At 39.7% G+C, this 21,175-nt stretch overlaps 1 protein-coding gene across 1 annotated transcript in view; it reads right to left on the bottom strand.

Moving 5' to 3' along the window:
- Positions 1-21,175, bottom strand: part of FAM13A (family with sequence similarity 13 member A) — a 150,068-nt gene that overhangs the window by 42,493 nt on the left and 86,400 nt on the right. The window contains exons 7-8 of the mRNA XM_070948432.1: positions 11,075-11,116; positions 2,388-2,429 (exon numbers count right to left, since the gene is read on the bottom strand). Of these exons, the coding sequence (XP_070804533.1) occupies positions 2,388-2,429; positions 11,075-11,116 (84 nt within the window). The remainder of the gene's footprint in view (positions 1-2,387; positions 2,430-11,074; positions 11,117-21,175) is intronic.

Below are 21,175 nucleotides of genomic sequence, written 5' to 3'. Positions count from 1 at the left end.
TCCTGGTGAATTTATTATTTTGCTTGGTTAGATTCACTAAGTCATTTGTCCCATAAAAACATTTTTGCATTTTTGTATCTTTTAATGTTAAGAGATTAAGAAGGTTATTTATCCAAATATGTTTGCTAGCATTTTCTATCCAGTTTGATTAAAATACAGGTAGGATAAATATGTTTGATAAAAAAAAATAGATGAAGATAAGAGGACAGGAAAAAACCCCATGACAAATAAAAACATAAAGGAGAATTTTTTTTAGAGACATGAGATCTGTTCCATAGCATCCAATTCAAAATTGGATGTTGCTTATAATGTCTTTCATTTTGCTGTGTCCTTGATAAAAGAATTTACACAATAAAGTATGTTTTTCAGACACCTGAGATACTACCTTCCCCTCACCAATATTTTTTTTATTAGATTTGTACTCTTTCTCTTTCTTTTAGAGCAAACAGCTGTGGGTTGTATTTGTATGAAGAGTGCACAGACCTGATTAATAAACATATTTGTAGTCATTTTTTCTGTGAGGCACAAGGCAGAGCTCCCTTTCAGAGTCCCATGTTTATTTGTGTAGGGTTAGTTGGAAAAAGAGACACTGTCTCAAGTTCATCCAGAAAAATGTATGGCTAAGTGGAGAGCAAAACCTAGTTCTTTTGAATCCACTCTTCAGGGAATCATGCAGCCTGATCTTCTGACTTTCCTTGCTTATATAGGAAATTTCTGTGGCTCACTTATTTTCTTTATTAATGCTATATTGATCATTGCTACTGTAAACATATGATTCTCTGCCTTCATTCAAATAGTCTACCTTTTCCTTCTTTACCTACTGTGTGTTTTTAATATATAGCTCCCTCTACTGATAAAAAAAAATCTTGTAGCATTTACTTAAAAAAAAATACTGTGGCAGACCAACAAGTGAAAAAGAGAGGAGAGGTCTTTTGTTGAGAGAATTTTGGGGGGTGGGGACAGTGTCTCTGTTTTTGTTTCTAAGGGTAAAAGGGGTTCCTTGAGTTTTTGAGTATTTAAAGAGGAAAAAAAGTCCAGGGGGGAAAAAACTTTTTGGTCTTTTGTTTCTTTTGAGAGATGCAGTTGAAAGAAGTCTGAAGACTGACATGCAGTATTTCTGAATCTAGGCAACCTGGGACTGGGCCTTACCTGAGTGGAAGAAATCTTGAGTGTACAATAAATATGAAATAAGATCACTTAATTGGCTTGAAACAAGATCAGGTCAAATTGGCTCGAAGTCATCTTAAAATACACCCTTCCTTAAGAAGTCAAGCAACTATCAAACTGGCTACAGGTAGGCCTCAACTTACGACCACAACTGAGCCCAAAATTTCCTAAGCAAGACCGTTGTTATGTGAGTTCTGCCTCACTTTATGACCTTTTTTACCACAATTATTAAGTGAAACACTGCTGTTGTTAAATTAGTAATGTGATTGTCAAGTGAATTTCGCTTCCAAATTGACTCCGCTTGTTCAGATGGACCCAAAAGGTGATCACATGATCCTGGGACCCTGCAACTGTCATATATACATGCCAGTTGCCAACGTCCAAATTCTGATCGCATGACCATGGGGATGTTGCAATAGTTTTAAGTATGAAAAATGACTGTAATCACTTTTATCAGTGCTGTTGTAACTTTAAATTGTCACTAATTGAATGGTTATTAAGTCAAGCACTACTTGTACATATTATCCAATAGGCAGGTTATTACATTCAATTAGAACAGGGGTGTCAAACTCAAGGCCCAGGGGCCAGATCTGGGCCGCAGGGTAGCTTAGATCTGGCCTGGGGGCTGCCCTAGAAACAGCGGACCAGCCTGCAGTGCCCCTGCCAGGGAAAACGGAGCTCAGGAGGGCTGTGTGCAGCCCTGCTGAGTTCCATTTTTGCTGGCAGAGGGTTGCAGGAGGCCATCGCAGCCGAAACGGAGCTTAGGAGCCCGTTTTCGCTGGCAGAGCACTCAGGCCACCACAGGCGCCCCCGACACGAGTGACATCGAGCTGGCCACACCTACCCTGGCCACGCCCACCCCAGCTCCCCAAGGTAAAACACAACCCAGATGAGGCCCTCAAGGAAATTGAGTTTGATACCCCTGAATTAGGAACATCCACATCATCTAGCATTTTTTTAGAAAGGTCATTGCAGCACCCTGTTTAGGAATCATTAACAGACACCCAAGATATGTTATTTCCATTAGGTGGCTGTACACAAAAAGGTTTCAACTGAAACCATTCAAACTACACAATCACAATCTTATCTTCTATTATGTCTACCACTAGTGCTATCAAGGATGTGGTACATCTGCCACACGCACACACAAATCACAAGATACTTAATGAGGAAAAACAAGAACTAAAGAACAGAGTGATAAAAGAGAAAGAATTACTTACTCTCCAGTAGCAGGGATGTTGTTGACTTGTGATACGTGAGCACTGTATAAAAAGAGGTTAAAAAAGTTAGGAGTAATTTTTGAAGAACATTAAGAAAAAGTGGTTCAAAAGTTCATTTAAGTGCTAAGTGACATATTTAAAGACAGTTTTACTGAAAATTAAAAGCAATTGGTTCCAAACTATAGCACATATGCAGTAGAATGTGTTCAGATGTTCAAGTGTATTATTCAATTCTTTAAGATGAGTAACAGAATCCTTTTTTTAAAAAAAATATTACAGATTTGTATTGAAACAACCATGATGACAGAACATATATGAGAATTATGACTTTCTGGGAATAATGATCTCCCCATTGTTTCCAGCAAAGCAATTGGCAACAATCCCAAACCTCTGAGACAGACCTAAGTATATATACAGCAGATGAAGCTATGCTGGCCAGTCTCACATATTTTGCACAAAATTTAAACACACACTTTTAAAACCTGTCAGTAATATATGAAGTAATTGCTTTAAAAGAGAAGAACATAAATCAAAGTCAATGTAGCTAAGTCCATTTTATTTGATCAGCAAGGGTTTTCCCCCCCACAGTTAAAGAAAGCCAAAGAGGAAAAATCATGAGGTGAAAAATATATTTGGAGCTATTTTCAATTCTTCTGCCTCACACAGACTCATTAGTTATTGTCAAGCCCGTGAAATGTTACTGCAAATAGTCAGGGCAACATGTCATAATTTCTCCCTGATCTAATGATGGAAGCAGATGTGCTAGGAAGCCTTGAGGATTCATGTCCAAAGATCATGTCTTTTAACCGTAAGGCAAGATTATATTTGAGACTGGGACAGTCTCAAGACCCTTTCCTGGCCACCCTTTGCTGACTCAGCTTTGCTGATAAGAGTGTCATATGACATCTTCTGAGGGCACTATTCAATAAATGATGTTTCTCTGAAGCATAAAAAACAGTTTATTATATTTATTTTATTAGTTACGATAGTCGGCTAACTTACCTGCCTACAAATCAAGGCAACATCACTAAAGGAAAGACTAAGTGCATACTATACTGTGAAATGTGTAACCCATACCATGCCAAGAGAACAAGAAATCACCAGTCACAATTCTGTTACAGATAGTCTTTGACATACAACAGTTCATTTAGAGACATCGCTACTTAAGGAACAAGTTACATAAAATGTTTATTACATATTATATAATATGTTATACCGTATTTTTCGGACTATAAGACACACCGGTGTATAAGATGCACCGAGATTTCGAAGAGGTAAGCAGGAAAAAAAATGTTTTTGCCCTCCCTGGCCCCCAAGAACACTCTGCAGGCCTCCCAAAGCCTCTGTAGGTCTTGTTTATGCAAAATACGGGCCCGTTTTTCACAAAAATGGGGGCGTTTTTGCCCTCCCCAGCCCAAAGGAGCAGTCTGCAGGCCTCCCAAAGCCTCTGCGCGCCCCGTTTATGCGAAAAACGGAGGCATTTTTGCCCTCTCCAGCCCACAGGAACACGCTGCAGGCCTTCCAAAGCCTCTGCGTGCCCCTTTTTTATGAAAAACGGGATGCGCGGGGCATGGCTTCGGGAGGCCAAAAATGGCTCTATTTGGTGTATAAGACGCACCAACATTTCCACCCTCTTTTAGGGGGGAAAAGTGTGTCTTATACTCTGAAAAATACAGTAATTACATAATAAAAGTACTTAGGTTACAAATTTACTGTATATTTGTAAGTAAGACCAGAATGCAATGAGAGTGAAGTAGGTATAAGAGCCATAATTTTATATTTAAGTCAAAAAGATGAAACCATTGTAGCAATGACTATGAGATATCAGAGGTCTCTTAAGTGCAGGTAATCCTTGACTTACAACAGTTCATTTAATGACCGTTCAAAGTTACAAAGGCACAGGAAAAAAGTGACTTATGACCGTTTTTCACAGTTACAACCTTTGCAGCCTCCCCACGATCACATGATTAAAATTCGGATGCTTGGCAACCGATTCATATTTATGACCGTTGCTGTGTCCCAAGGTCATGTGATCACTTTTTGTGACCTTCTGACAAGCAAAGTCAATGGGGAAGCCAGATTCACTTAACAACAGGGTTTCTAACTTATCAACTGCAATGATTCACTTAACAATGGAGGAAAGAAAAGTCATAAAATGGGGCAAAACTCACTTAACAAATGTCTCATTTAACAACAGAAATTTTGGGCTCTATTGTGATTGTAAATCAAGGACTTCCTCTATTTGAAACATACTGATTTTTAATAGATTCTGAATTCTTGCTAATATTTTCTAGTAAAATGCATATCTTGCTTTGTCCAGCAGACATAGGTTTGTTTTAAGTAAGTAGAATGATAAACACAAGATATAGGTTATTTTCTTCTAAAGATGAGTAAATAACCTTTTTCCCCTCAGATGCCGAAAGTGCGCATGCGCGTACAATTGCGTGTGTGCGTGTCCATACCCATAATACAATGCCCCCTGTGCACCCCACCCTTGCACATGCATGTGCGCCCCCCGGTGCTCCCCCGCCCCCTGCTTATGTGCGTATGACCCCCTGTGCTACCCCCACCCCCCGTTTTGGGCCTAGCAGGCCTCCCTGAAGCCTCCTGGAACAGAAAACTGAGTGCAGGGGGACCTGATGCCCCCCGCGCATGTACGCACGACCCCCCCATCCATATGCGCGCAGCCCCCTGCCCATACCCGCATGTCTCCTGTATGTGCAGCAGAGACCTGAAAATCAGCTGGCTGGCGGGAGGCGCACGCACATGCACGTTGGAGCTGACCTAGGGCGATGGTTCGCGTGCCAGGTGCCATAGGTTCACCATCACGGATCTATCCTATGTAATTTATAATCTGTCCTATTTCCATTGCTCTTAAATTCATTTTTTTTCCGTTTTGTGCAAAAAGTTCATAACAGGACACCAGATCTGGCTCCAAGATGGAATGTATAGGTAAAGAAACTGATGGAGTACAGATTTCAAGTAAAGGATAAGGAGGGAAAACTTAGGTATGAGATTTGCCCTATCTTTAGGCTCAGGCAGAGTGAGGCGGTCAACTTAGGCTACGTATGTTGGGAGGCCTTAGGTGGCCTCCCTTCCTTGGAATCAGTGCAACCTGTTGGGTCATTGCCAAGTTCTCAGAAGATTCAATGGTCAGTCCAGTTGTCTTTTGTTATGTAATGTTTTATAAATGGGCATGGGGGCAGCTTCATGCAACAAGATGTCTCAGGTCAGTACTGTGTTCCTCTTATACAATTTCTCCAGTCTAAAATGCATCCTTCTGAAAGAGATTTTGTCAGGGAATTGCGCAGCTGGTGTCCAAATTAAGTCAGAGACCCAAACTTGTAGTTTTATATAAATATATTTTACACCTAAATATACACCAAGCAAAATTGTCAGGCAAACAGCAGCAGCATCAGGTAAATCACGGGTGTCGAACTTGCGCTGTCACATTGCCGTCATGTGACTTTCACGTTTTTTCCCTTCACGCAGCTGGGGTGGGTGTGGCCTGCATGACGCATCTGGCCCACCAGTTTGACACTCCTGAGGTAAATCACAGAGCATACACGACACACAGAAGAATAAAGGCAGGAAAGAAAGGGAAACTCCCCCTCCCCAGCCACAGCAACCAATCACAGTGCAGATTGCCTCACGCAGGAGCCAGTAGTCAACCAATCAACCATAACTATGTGTTCTGGCTCATTGCACAACCCCACTGCTCCAACTACTAAATTTAAATATCTTAACAAGCTTCATTTCAAAATAACCTGTTCCAGCAAGAAATAAACCTAGAGCTCATAATAGTAATGTCTTATATAATTAACACACTATCTTTCTGATGTACTCCCAAGATGGATTACTTTTAAAACAGTAAATATACAAAATGCAAAATAAGAAACAAGATTCAACCTTCTTCATAACATCTGAAACAGAGTAATAATGCTATGTACTGAGAGACCAGCAACAGATCGTCATTTTTCACCACTTTTTTTTTTCTCTTTTGGATCCTTCACATGGTAAAGCTATTGGAAGGAGACATTTCCACAGAGTCCTTGCTAGAGAGTTGAAGGGTGTGGTTTAAATTGCATAATAAGTAAATAAACATTTCAGTGTGGCCTCAGAGAAACATACCTGATATCTGCTATCAAATGTATTATCATAGTGATAACCTTCTATCTGGTGGGCTTTCTGGCCTGATTTAACAAATTCATGGAGAATAAGAACACCAAAGGCTACTATTCAATATTACTGTACTATCTATTACCTCTGGATAGGGGACAGCGTGTATCTGGATAACACCACGTGCAAAGGAACATGTGGTGAAGAATGTTACTGAAATCACGTCTAGCTTGTGAATTTTTAGTTGGGACACTTGTCTGGGATCTAGCTAGCATTTTTCTTCATAAACAAGAAATGGTTGCATCAAAGGACTCTCCTCTATGTTATTTAAACAATTCCTTTGGCATTGGGATGGTTTAATAAAAATTAACCTATTGCCAAATTCTACCTGTCCCGTCTCCACAAAGCATCTGTATGAAGAACAACACTGAATACAACTTTTCTTCAGTCCCAACATTTTATCAGGGCAAGCAAAACATTTTTCCCTGGGCTCCGCCTGGATTAAATTCATAATCTATTGACACTTGACGTTCATATTCTGTTTTGAAATATGCCCTGTTTACCTAATCAATGTGGTGCCAGCTGATCACATGAAAGGCAAGGCACAGAACATTTTTCATACACAGATATTGAAGGTGCTTCTGGTAGACAGTTCCAAGTGCAAATAAATCACCCTTTTTCCACTGTTAGTCATAAGTAGAATTGTAACTCGTGCCAGCAGAGAGGGCCTGCTTTGGATTTTGTTGGTCAAAGAATTATGACAACTGGGATACAGAAGAAGAGCTTTCTCTGCTGCAGTACCTGCCCTTTTGAACATCTTACCCTCCAAGGTAAGATTTGCCCCCACCCTCCTATTCTGCCACAAGAGCCTGAAAACCTGACTTTGCTGGTTGGCCTGGGAATCCAATGTTGGAGTATCACACTGGAGGTGGCTGCTGGATTGATGGCAGACTCCACCTGCCTTCTGGACTCACTGCTCTTCACCTGTCCATCTTTTTGTTATCATATTGATGTATTGTTGTGTTCTTTTTCACGGCTTGTTTTATTGCTCTAGTATTTTACTTTTGTTCAGTTTACACTCTTTTCATTTCTTTCTTTTTATTGTTGTAAGCCAGGGGTGTCACACTGGCGGCTGCTGGCCGGATGCATCACACGCAGACCACGCCCACCCCACCTCCGTGAAGGGGAAAAACGTCACAATATATCACGACGGCAACATGACGCGGCGAGTTTGACACCCATGTTCTAAGCTGCCTAGAGTAGCCATAAAGGTAAAGGTTCCCGTCGCACATATGTGCTAGTCGTTCCCAGGGCGGTGCTCATCTTTGTTTCAAAGCCGAAGAGCCAGCGCTGTCTGAAGACGTCTCCGTGGTCATGTGGCCGGCATGACTAAACACCAAAGGTGCACGGAATGCTGTTACCTTCCCACCAAAGATGGTCCCTATTTTTCTACTTGCATTTTTTACGTGCTTTCGAACTGCTAGGTTGGCAGAAGCTGGGACAAGTAACGGGAGCTCACTCTGTTACGTGGCACTAGGGATTCGAACTGCTGAACTGCCGACCTTTCGATCGACAAGTTCAGCGTCTTAGCCCCGCATCCCTTAGAGTAGCCCTAGAGATAGGCAAATAAATTTAAATTTAACAAATAAACTTCCCATGTTACATTGCAGTTTGCTGCGTCCATATCCCATTGTCTTCTGACTGTACCAGAATCCTTTAATACAGTAGTACTCTTCAGTCTTTAAGATGTAAAACAACTCCAACTAAGCGGACATTAATAAGGTTTTTTGCAGTGGTATCATTTCTTCTGTCATGTATTTTATTTTTTAATCATTCTTATTAGGTAAAAGTAGTACACTTCCCCAAATGTAGTATCGAACAGGATTAATAATGGAAACATAATCAGAGTTTTGTATTACTGCAATGTTTCTGATGAGAGGTTTCCTGCCACTGTTTTTTCATGGTGATTAGTGATACTCAATTTTTTTTCTTCAAAGTTACCACGGCAGATATACAGAACTATATAAGCCATGATATCAATATATCAATATCCAGAAAAATGTTTAAAGCATTTTAAACTGATGCTTAACACAGACAATCCTATCTATCATACTGCTCACTGAAAATGCTGTTATATGTGCTTCTCTGTAATGGTCTCACTTATCCTATTCAGCATGCCCATTATAAAATATCTCTGCAAAGATTGCATTTTGCAATTTTGGGATGGACTGTTATGACCTTCTCCAAAAGCATTTCCAAGCAATGCAGGGGATACCTAGGAGGATTAATCTTTAGGACTAATCTAACCCAGATACCATCTTGTCATAGAAGACTTTGCTGAGGATGTGCTTGTTCTTTGACTTAGTGACTTTCTTATTAACAGTTTCAGTGTGTTGTTGGGCAAACTTTTTTTTTTTTTTAAATTTGATTTATATGCCACCCTTCTCCGGAGACTCAGGGCGGCTTACAGTGCGTTAAGCAATAGCCTTCATACTTTTGTATATTTTATACAAAGTCATCTTATTGTCCCCACAAACTGGGTCCTCAATTTACCTACCTTAGAAAGGATGGAAGGCTGAGTCAACCTTGAGCCTGGCAAAATTCGAACTTACTTTAATTGCAGACAGCTGGTGTTAAATTACAGTGCCTTTGTCTGCAGAGCTATCCAGGCTCTTTTCTCATAAAGGGACAAACTAACCTAGGAGCTGGAATGATTTTGCTGGGGAAGACTGCAAGAAGCCAACCAAACAGTTGGCTAAGAAGAAGGCTTCAATCAGGTTAATTCCATAAACAACCAGGTATGGTGAAGCTGAGCACTTGACAGGAAGAGGAAAACATGAAACTAGGAGAGAAAATCTGCAGATTTGTGAAAAGTACGTACAGCTCAAATCTCTTAAACTTGCTGTCATCTTGCGATAAGAAATCGAAGAACGGGTGACTCTCTATTCTCAGTCTCAACTCGTGGAAGACTGAGTCGAATTGGGGAGCGCCCAGGCAGAAGTAGGCGTGGCCAAGAAAGTTTGACTCGGTCTCCAAGCAGAGAAGCAGAGCACTACCCATTCATGGATGACCTTCCCCGATACGCTGGAGAACTACAAGCAAATCTAAATCTAAAAGGAATCCCAAATGAGGCAAATTTGCAGCTGTACTGTACTTAATATGATGCAGGTTGTTTACTCGGCCTGTTTGGGTGGAGGACAAAGGTATGCAACAGGAAAACTTTCAAGCCCCTGTGCTCCTCAAAAACTCTGCAACATTTGCAGCACAGATTTTACAAGGAGAAATATATACACAATGTTCCCGCTAATTGGCAAGCTTGAGGCATTGTGAGGTCCTTGGAATCCGGACAAGTCTCTACGGCATCCACCCAGTATGTTACATAACTGTCTGCTCTCAATCAATGTACTTTGTGTACTGCATAAGTTGCAGCCCACATCCTTCATATGTTTACATTCACTGCTCTGTTGTTATATCACACAAATAAGTCTACAGTGAGTTGAATTTGGGCGTCAGGAAGTTCACAAAACAATAAGGGGAACAAAGGAAAAATAAACAGCTGACTGGCACTGTGGTTATCTGGGCTGCAAATGTCTACAAGACTACCAGGTGACAGGGAAAGCAACTTGCTTTTTGCTGCCATCTATTGGTCAGCTGGTTTTTTGCAAGCCAGAACAGCAGCTCTAAACAAAACAGATGCTGGCACAAAAAATACCCAAGCCATTCCTCTTTCATTTTTGTAATGAGGTTATAAAGGCAAAGGCTGGAAATCACTTAAATATGAACATCTGCTTCTCATCACAAGAGCATAAAAGGGGTGAAGCAGGAGTGAAATCCAGCAGGTTCTGACAGGTTCTGGAGAACCGGTAGTGGAAATTTTGAGTAGTTCGAAGAACTGGCAAATGTCACCTCTGGCTGGCCCCAGAGTGGGGTGGGAATGGAGATTTTGCAATATCCTTCCCCCAGGAGTGGGAGGGAATGGAGATTTTGCAGTATCATTCCCCTGCCATGCCCACCAAGCCATACCACGCCCACCAAGCTACGCCCACAGAACTGGTAGTAAAAAAATTGGATTTCACCACTGGGGTGAAGTATCAACCACTGGCCAGCCTTCATTCTTTCTTTCTGCCAAACTTATTCCTCCTAGCAATCTAGCCCAAAGCCACATATTTCTATTCTTAAACACTAAAAAGGGAGTGAAGTCAAATTAAATTAAGATATCTTTACACAGTCCTACAAGTTAGCAATAACAACAACAACCAGCACCAACCTTTCCCATTGTGGTCCAATCAATAAACTACTATGTAGAAATAATGGCTTATTGCAGGGCAAATGCAGTTTGCATGTTGTGGGTGGATATCTATCTGTTGTAGATCTATCTGTTGTAGATCTATCTGTTGTAGATCTATCTGCTGTGATCTGTTGTAGATCTATACATTCTCTTAAGTCATTGTCTAGCCATTGTTTTTGGGCAAAACCTTTGCAAATGGCTAGTAATTGTCCTCTGCAGCTTTTTGTTATGAATCAAGCCTCCAAACAGAATATAAATAAAAATATATATTTATAAATACCTCAGATAGAATGGTGATAAAGGCCTTTCATCCTCTTGGGAACTAAAAACAAAATAAAACATCCTTGTCATTAGCATGTTCATTTCTATTTCTTTTTTTGCAAGCTAATTGGTACAACACCAACCAGATCAGAAGAAAGGAGGAGAGCCCAAAGACGACCGTATGCTGATTTGTGATATTAAAGCCAACAGCTTGTTAAGAGAGAGGAGCAAATTAAATATTAAATTGTGTTCTTTAAGGTGGAACCACAAATACCTGCAACGGAAGAACGGATGCTGAAATTAATAGAGCTGGCACGGATAGCAAAAGCGACTGCTTTGATTAAAAAAAGAATATTTTTGTCTAGCTTTGTTTCTACTTGGCAACCGCTTTTGAATTTTTAGCTTGAAACTGAAAGAAATGAAACTTTAACCCTGGGATTTTATGATTAGATTTGTTTATGATTACAGAAATACTGTGTGTTATGGTTTCTTCCAGTTCAGGGTCATTGTATATTATACTAGATGGGTAACTTTCCTCCGTAAATCTCTCTCTTAAAAATTGCAATTCCATTGCAAGGAAAATTATAAATGCTACCACATGAAAAAACCCACTGAGATTAAAATGCTATTATTTAGCTGCTGACTGCATTCAGGTATGATTTTTCTTTTATCTCTGCTCCAGTAACTAAAATCACTTCTAAAGAGAGATGCTCCGTTTCATTTTTCCATCTCTACCTCCTATATCAATCTGCTAGGAGTAAAAAAAAAGAAACACAGATATTTTATGATGGACTATTTCCATTGTTGGCGATTCCTCTAGTCTTTGATGGATATGAGGTTTGCTGGTTTGTTCCTTTCAATGATTAGCCACAAGGACATCTTATCAATGCCCACGCCAAAAACCTATTGAAATCAATGAGATTCCTGCTATATAAATGGCTTGTTAACAAGATGAGTGCCTCTTCTGACAGAACTGTGAAAATGATCCAACACCTGCTATGAAAAAGTGAGTTTTAAGGAACAACTTAAAGCTGCTTTCCACAGGCCTTCCTAAAATGAGTTTCAGCATATGGCCAACAACTGAAAAGAGATAGGAGATGTTTCAAGGAAGAATTTTTGATAGCTGAAAGTGCCGAATCTGGGGGGGAAAAAAAGCTCACAGAAAGACTGGTATCAGTGAGCTAAGTGTAAACATTATATGCTGCAAAAATCTTTTCAAGCCACGTGGCACTATTCATGGGTCAGCTTTGCCATTATGGCTAAAGATAAAAGTAAAGGTTTTCCATTTAGTCGTGTACAACTCTAAAGGCAGTATTCATCTGTTTCTTAGCCGAGAGACCCAGAATTGTCCGATGACACTTCTGTGATCATGTGGCCAGCATGATTATACGCCAACGTGTGCAGAACAATGTTACCTTCCCACTGAAATGATACCAGCGGTGAAATCCGGCCAGATCTATCTGGCTTGTGTGAGGCGGTAGGCCGGCGGTAGGAGGCTCCGCTTACCCACCAGGACATCATTACGTCCCGCTTTTGATGCTCTGCACATTTGCAGAAGGCTCTGCGCTTGTGCAAAAGAGACGTGCGCACCCACATTTCCGATCCGATAGCGAAGGTAAGTGCATTTCACCACTGAATGGTACCTATTTATCTACTTGCATTTGCATGCTTTCGAACTGCTAGGTGGACAGGAGCTGCGCCAAGTAACGGGAGCTCACCCAATCATTAGGCGCTTGGGTACTGAACCCAAGCTGTCAGCTTTCCAGCGTGTTTAACCACTGAACCATCATATCACCTGTCATTACTGCTACAAGGATCCAAATCATACTTACACTGGACTTCAAGTTAAAGGGATGCTTCCAGCACTTGTTAAGGTTCAGAATATTTCACCTCTCAGGTTGACATTCTGATATCCTATTGCTACAGCAAAGTAATTTCCATTCATTTCTTCCAAGAAATTCTAAGGTTGTGTGTGAGCTACTGGAACAGTTAAATATTGACTTAACTATAAGGGTGCATAATCCGTATAGTCTACAAATGTAGACCAAGGTTTAAAAAAGGATCTGCTACCAGATTCACATATTTGTACAGTTTTCAGAAAGTTTAAAAAGACTTTATGGACCATGACATCCTGATTAAATATTTGGGTACTGAAAATCAATTGTTTTTGGTTGCTGTGCTATATTTAATTCTTTGTACTTTGATCTTAGATTAAAATACCCTAGATAAACCTGATTTCCAGGAACACAGAGAAAAAAATAAATAAAAACACTACTGACAAGTGGCCATGAATTGTCCAAATTTCTACATGCAGAATGGGCACATCAGCTTGCAGATGGGGGAGGGGGGGACTATCATTTTTGTTATTTCCCAGATGAACAGAGTCTTTGCGCAATCAGTTGTTTGCCAGATGTCCTGCTTCCTTATTTGCATCAATTCTTAAGACAAAACATTTAAAACTAAGATCCCCTCCTAGCAAGCTGAAGTAGCACAGATCATTCATGCTACTGGACATATAAGCCATTTCTAAACATCAACTGTGCCCCCAAAACACACACAAACTATTTTCTTAGATTTTCAGGTGTCAGGAGGGAATGCTGTTTTTCCCTGTAGGCTTGAACTGCCACTGCCACTTTGCACATCAGGTTAAAAGCAAGCGTGTTGATTTTAGCTTAATCTGAAGGCAAACTTTGTTTTGTTGATCTTATTTTCTCCTTATCAGTCGGATACCTTGGCAAACCTTTTTTGTAAAACCCTTTTTGCAAACAGATAATTATTATGCCTGGGCTTTTTCAGAACGACTTAAAAGAGAACATTTTCTGAATCTTATCAGAGGATTTTTAGTTGAACAAAAGTGAAAGCGTTCTTCTCCTAAACAGGGACTTGATCTAACTTTCAAAATACTTTTCAATTGTGGGCTTATATAAGTTCTTTCTTCCCACTCCCATTTTTCAATCTTAAAAAAAAAAAAAAAAAAAAAAAAAAAAAAAAAAGACTTGCTAAGGTAGAGATAGTCCTTGACTTACAACAGTTCATTTAGTGATTGTTCAAAGTTACAACAGCATTGAAAAAAGTGACTTATGACTGTTTTTCACACTTGCACACTTTGCAGCATCCCCCGTGGTCACCTGATGAACATTTCGGATGCTTAGCAACTGACTCACATTTATGATTGTTGCAGTGTCCTGGGTTCATGTGATCCCCTTTTGCGACCTTCTGACAAGCCAAATCAATGGGGAAGCCAGATTCACTTAACAATCACGTTACTACCTATCAACTGCAGTGATTCACTTAACAACGGTGGCAAGAAATGTCGTAACCTAGGGCAAAGCTCACTTAACAAATGTCTTGCTTAGCAACTGAAATTTTGGGCTCAATTGCAGCCGTAAGTTGAAGACCACTTGTATTATTGTAACCCAAGGATACACCAAATATTTTAGATCAGTGTTTCTCATTAAGCTTTAAGATGTGTGGACTTCGACTCCCAGAATTCCCCAGTCAGCATGCTTTACCAGAATTCTAAGCTTCTTGGATGAGAAGCAAAACGTCTTCAAAGAAAAACCAGAAAGTCCAATTGCCTTTTGAAAAAGCACCTTTGGGACATTGTTTTGGATGCTTCATTCTCCAGAGCAACTCCGAAAACCAAGGTATACCCTAGGGTTAAGGTTAGGGTTACTTAACACATAGGTCACTCATAGGCAATTTGCCCTGGTTATTGCACTATGATTTTAATTTTGTTTTCTGATCGGTTTATAGTATGCTATATCCTTTTTCTTGATTGTTCTTAGCTGCCCAGAGTGTACATATCAGATGGATGGCCTCATACGTTTTGTAAACAAACAAACAAACAAATAAATAAATAAATAAATAATTGTGAGCTGGGGTTGCCTCTCGTTGTCCAAGGCTGTTCAGGGAAGTGGTGGACAACTGGCAAGCAACAACAGCGGAAGTCTGGGCTTTAGTTCTTAATATCAGAAGCACAATCAAAAATTTGCAGACAAACATCTGCCTACAAACCTTACGAAAATGCCATAACATCATGTTTATGACTTTCTCCCTCAAAACTTACACTTGCACATTTACTTGTATCTGCTAATCCTGTTCCCAAGATAATATTGGAACTAGAAGGTCATATGGTTTAACCATTACTGGATAACTAGAATCCAAGTTATCTAAAAGGTCATAAAAAGCATTCTAATTAAGATAAATGCTTTATTTATGGGAGACCTGAAATCAACTCTTTTTTTTTTATCACAAGATGATGCTCCTAATGTGTTTTCGTGGTGAGTGTTGTTCAGCTTCTGTTGCTTTCCTGGAGTGATGGATCCTGCTAAGCAGCTTCTACTCTTTCATTTCTTAAGGAATTACAACCCAAAGGAAAACTGTAGTAGACAACTTGGAAAAGACACGTCTGTTTATTATTTGCAATTTGGCAGCCTCCCTGGATGGGTAAGACAAAAAAAAAAAGGTCAAAGGAAGGAATGACTGATGCTGCCTTTCAGCCAAGCTGCGCCCCTTCCTTTGAATTCAACAGTAGCATGTTAATACAGACCAAACCTTATGTTGCATAAGAGAGTATGAGTTAGGTTACTAAGCAAGCCACAAATAGTTACCACAGAACTATTTCTAAAAACCTGGTTAAGTGCCAACAGCCTATGGCTATAAGTACTTCAGCGAGAAAGTCAAGCTTTTTTTTCCCCAAACAAAACAAAACAACCCCACTCTGCCTCCTGACAATATGTATTCAAACTTATGTGCTATTTTCAACAAGACGTGAATCTGAACAAAACCTGATAACTATTCTTGTTGGGGTAGTGACGGTGGTTATTTCTTAAGGTAAAGGTTTCCTCTGACCAGTCACGTCCGTCTCTTGGGGGTAGTGCTCATTTGTTTCTTAGCCAAGGGAGCCGGAAGTCTGAAGATGCTTTTGTGGTTATGTGGCCAGCATGACTATAGGCCAGGTGCAGTGGTGGGTTGCTCCTGGTTTGGGCGAACTGGTAGTGGTGGTGGCGGGAGGCTCTGCCTATCTGCCTGGACGTCATAGAAAACGCTCTGCGCATGCACAGAAGCTTCTGCGCATGTGCAGAAGTGCCACACGCTCACAAAGCAAGTGCGTGCACCCACATACTACTGATAGTGAACCGGCAGCGCTGGGATTTGAATCCCACTACTGGCCAGGTGCATGGAATGCTGTTAGCTTCCCACTGAAGTGGTACCTATTTATCTATTCACATTTGCATGCTTTGGAGCTGCGGTGAGTAACGTGAACTCATCTGGTCATGTGGCGTTCGGGTCTTGAACCCAGGATGTCAGCTTTCTAGCTGAATAGCTCAACATCTGTACCCTCTGACCCACCACACCCCTCTTCTTGGGTAACTTCTCGGTCACCTGGAAATAATTTTTCATTTACCCTAAGTGACCCAGTGAGCTGTTTTTAAACCTATGTAAAAAAAACAAAACCCAGCTCTAAAGATTTGCCATACTTTCTGGAAAGGACAATTTTGCTCAGTGGACTAGACTGTGCAATTAATACCCTGTTTCCCCCAAAATAAGACATCCCCTGATAATAAGCCCAATCAGGATTCTGAGCGCATGGCAATAAGGCCTAGCGCTTATTTCAGGGTTCAAAAAAATATAAGACAGGGTATTATTTTCGGGGAAACATAGTATATATAACTGGATTAGATTTAATATATGAAATAGTAATCTTATGCAAATTGTTTAATTTTCACCAAAGACAGTGAAACTTCATTCTGGATGCTAGTCTCAGATTTTGAGAAATCAGGAAAAAAAAAGAAAAAAGTTGCATTGCACATAAGTGAGCAAGCCCTTTTCACACTGATTAGTATTGTCCTATGGGGAAAAAAAGGCTTTGCAAATGGTAAATTACTTTATTACTTAACACTGCTTTTTTGTCAAAAAGCACTTGAGCCTTGAACTCAGATTGTCAGCTTTCCAGCTGACAAGCTCAGAGCCTTTAACCATCCCGTTATATGGCATATCTAATAAGATTATTTTTGAAATTCACATTACTTTATCTTTTTCATGCCATACAAACATCAGATTATGAACTTCTAGCTCTACAAGTCTCTGCTTTCTCAGTGACATCTATGGTTTCATCCAAAACAAACAGCAAGCAGTGGAATAGAATTGCAAATCCAGTTAACCCAATCCTCCTCCTTCCAATATTATAGAAAGAAGAGTATTAGAATTAATAGATTAGAATTGTAAAATGGTCAGTCATTTGGCTGAGATAGGTGCCTATAAAAATCAAATAAATAATGATGTAACTTTAGAGAGAGAGGCTAAAATATAATTGTTTTTATAACTGCTGTGAAGAATATAAGAAGCCACTGCTTTGTATCTTTTTTCTATTGTTTAACTTCTTTTTATTTTTGCTTTCTCTTTGCTTTATTTCTTTTTCTCTTTTCTGTGTTACATTAATTTGTCGGTGTTTGTATCTTCTTTTAAAAAGGTTTCACGAACTATTATATAATAAAAAAAAACCCAGAGTAGTAAAGTTCAAAGTATTTGTTATTGGGCTTATCTGGAAGAAACAGGTATAAATAATAAATCTGCAATCCTGGTTAAAAACAAGTGACTATAATGACACCAGAAGACCAATTTCCTGTGCCCTCTGTATATACACCACTTTTCTAAGTGAAGGGCCATTAAAGAACTGATGGGAGATTACATATCAGTTTAATTGGTCACAAGTCAAAAAAAAAAAATCAACTCCGTGACCAATACAATCAGTGTAAAATGGGCCTGAAGCTATTTAGATTATCTTGTGTTCTAACTTAATTATTTGCAGGTGGCCATAAAAAACCTTCTTGGTCACGTAGGCTGTTTCATCATGTTTGTGGATTTGCTAACAGTTGCTAGAAGAATGCTGTTAGATGCTCTGGAGTCGACTCAGCTCCCAATGACTCCAATGAAACAAAACTTTAAAAGTAACAAACTTTTGATGATTAGGGCCATAGGTAAACATTTTGGTTTGGCCTTAGTGACAAGCAATGACTTAAAATAGTTTGAGCCATATCATGCATGGGGAAAGAGTCAGTCTCCTTCCCTCCCTCCCTCCCTCCCTCCGTGTGTGTGTGTGTGTGTGTGTGTGTGAGTGTGAGAGAGAGAGAGAGAGAGAGAGAGAGAGAGAGAGAGACAGAGATGAAAGAATACAAGAGAAAATGAGTAAGAATAAAGAGAGAGAGTGTGTGTTAATGTTTTTAAAATGTGCTAAGCCAGGGCATATGCTACTCTTTATGTATTTTCTGCCTCAAAAAGACTTGGGAACTGTAAGCCAAATTTCAGAAATGTACTTACTCTGGGCTCCCATACACAAAAAGGAGAGAGAGAGAGGCCACCTCCAGCATATGTGAAAGCTTTGATCTGCTGTGGATAGGGAATATCAAATGGTGGGATCCAGAAGGTAGCAGCTTATAAAGCTTGCATTTATGTTTTCCATTAGCAACTTATACCAGGTCATGTCTTCAATCACATCTCTATTGAATCCTACTTCTTTCCTCAATTCAGCTGCTTCCGTGAGCCATCTGCCTATACATGGATAGCAACTTCCACCAACCGTAATAGCATGGCTTATCGCATGTTGGCGAAGGATGATGGGATGCAAGAAAAGCTCTGAAACGTTGAACAACTGATGGAAAAGGACATATGCAATTGGCTGAAAAGACCCCATTTTGAAATCAGGGTTAACTAAATATGTCTTATGGGCATAGGTGTGGAGGGGAAGATTGTAGTATAACATAAGAGGTGAAGACCAAAACATTTGATGGAACTTCCTTCAGGAAATCCATTTTTATCCTAAGGTAACGGTAAAGGTTCCCCTCGCACATATGTGCTAGTTGTTCCCGACTCTAGGGGGCGGTGCTCATCTCCGTTTCAAAGCCGAAGAGCCAGCACTGTCTGAAGACATCTCCGTGGTCATGTGTCCAGCATGACTTAATGCCAAAGGTGCATGGAACGCTGTTACCTTCCCACCAAAGGTGGTCCCTATTTTTCTACTTGCATTTTTTACGTGCTTTCGAACTGCTAGGTTGGCAAAAGCTGGGACAAGTAACGGGAGCTCACCCCGTTACGCAGCACTAGGGATTCAAACTGCTGAACTGCCAACCTTTTGATTGACAGCTCAGTGTCTTAGCCACTGAGCTACAGCGTCCCTGTTTTTTACCTACACAATTTTTCCTTATTATTTACAAGGAAATAATAAACTGAAGAGCCAATTTGGTGTGAGGGTTAAGGTGCAGGCCTAGAAACAAGGAGGCAGTGAATTCTAATCTTGCTTTAAGCATCAAAGCCAGATGGATGACTTTGGGCAGTTATTCCCTCAGTGCAACCCATCTCACAAGGTTGTTATTGTAGGGTAAACAGAAGGACGAGGAAAGAGTGTTATGTATGTTCGCTGTCCTGAGTTACTTATAAAGTAATAAAGGCAGGATAAAAATCTAATAAATACATGATACTTCAATTGTATTGTATGAATGAATGATTAACCATTGGGACCTAACTAATAATAATGACAGCAAACATTCCCTTTCATACACAGTAATCTGTTAGGATTATAAAAGCAATTATGCTATGTTTACCATCATGAGTTTCAAAGCATGACTGATGTTATAGCCAAGCCAAGTTTGATAAGAGTAAGAATATTTGACTCTTCTCAGAAGAAGAAAAAAGAAGAAACCATATGCTGAACTCTTTCTGGGCCTGTTTTGCCATAACAACTTACTCCTTTTCTCATCAGTTCCTTAAGATAAACTATAAGCCTCTGGAGGATTTCAGGAGGGCACTATTCCAATCTGCAAACAAGGTGATTAAATTTTCAGCTATACAAAAGAATTCCCTTGCATATGCACATAATTTTATCTACTTAAATTTATTAGCTGCTGGAATCTGCCAAGGAAAAGATTAAATCAGAAAAATCAACCCTGAATATTAGTTTTCTGTGGGACAGATTTTTCATTAAGTGAATTTTCACCTATGTTTTGAAACATTTTTGTCCTGGAACTAGGCCAGAAGTCTCCAAACTTGGCAACTTTAAGAGTGTTAAGACTTCAACTCCCAGAATTCCTCAGCCAGCCATGCTGAGGGAGTTGAAGTCCATGCTTCAATAGAGGAATTCTGGGAATTGAGGTCCATAGTTTTGAAAGCTGCTAAATTTGGAGACCCCTGCCACTAGGTCATAGATTCCTCCACTGCAGAGATCAAAAAGCTTCAGATATGGATGGTCTTCAAACATCCAGGACCACCAATGGGGAGGGGATGGCATGACCTACAAGATCAACCTCATCTGACAGGGGAAAGATCTATCGTTTGTGAGAATTCAGATAAATTTGGAAGAGCAATCGGTTTCTGACAGAAATCTGAATAATTCCGCACCATACTGTCCCTCAGCTCAAATATAGTAAATGCCAAAGTTAATAGTAGTTAATAATAAACGAAAAGTTAATTTAAGAGAGTTTTAAGAGAAATATCCATTTACAAAACAAAACAGGAAGACTACTTCTTGAACACATGGCACTCCCACACTTACCTCTAAGCTAAACATTTCACTTCCAAAAAACAAAAAAAGGTAAATGAAGATTTTTCAGCACAGAAAAGCTACTAACATATTTCATATATTTTCAAATATGTTTTCAAATGAAGGTGATAAACAGGCACCTTGTCTACATTGGTCAGGATTGTCAAGCAATTAAAAAGAAAGATATGTTTTGCACAAACCAAAGTTATTCATTTTAAAAAAACCAACCAACCAAATTAATACAGTCAAAATGAAGGTTTTTGGAGACTATGATTATTGCAAAGCAGAATCTGGTTTGTTGGTCAATCCCTGAATTTTTCTTACTGCTCTAAAGGAAAGGTACGCAGGCAATTTTTAATGTATTTTTTCTTACCATAACATTAAAAAGCTCAAAAAAATTATGTAAGAAGCAATCTTAATATTACATCACTTTTTTCTTTCTTTAGATTACAATCTTTATGTGTCATATTTAAACAAGGCAAAGGAACATGCTCTAATAAGTATGCTTGGAAATTCAGCCAGGCCAACAAGTTAAGCAATTATTGTGTTTACAAACTTGTAAACTATCTTTTAAGCTATCTT

The sequence above is a fragment of the Pituophis catenifer genome, unplaced genomic scaffold (assembly GCF_029215685.1).
Source record: "Pituophis catenifer annectens isolate HBS135680 unplaced genomic scaffold, rPitCat1.0.hap2 SCAF_8, whole genome shotgun sequence".
In the NCBI taxonomy this organism is placed as follows: Eukaryota; Metazoa; Chordata; class Lepidosauria; order Squamata; family Colubridae; genus Pituophis; species Pituophis catenifer.
The sequence above is the reverse complement of the archived record's forward strand: the minus strand, read 5'-3'. Positions and strand labels throughout refer to the sequence as shown.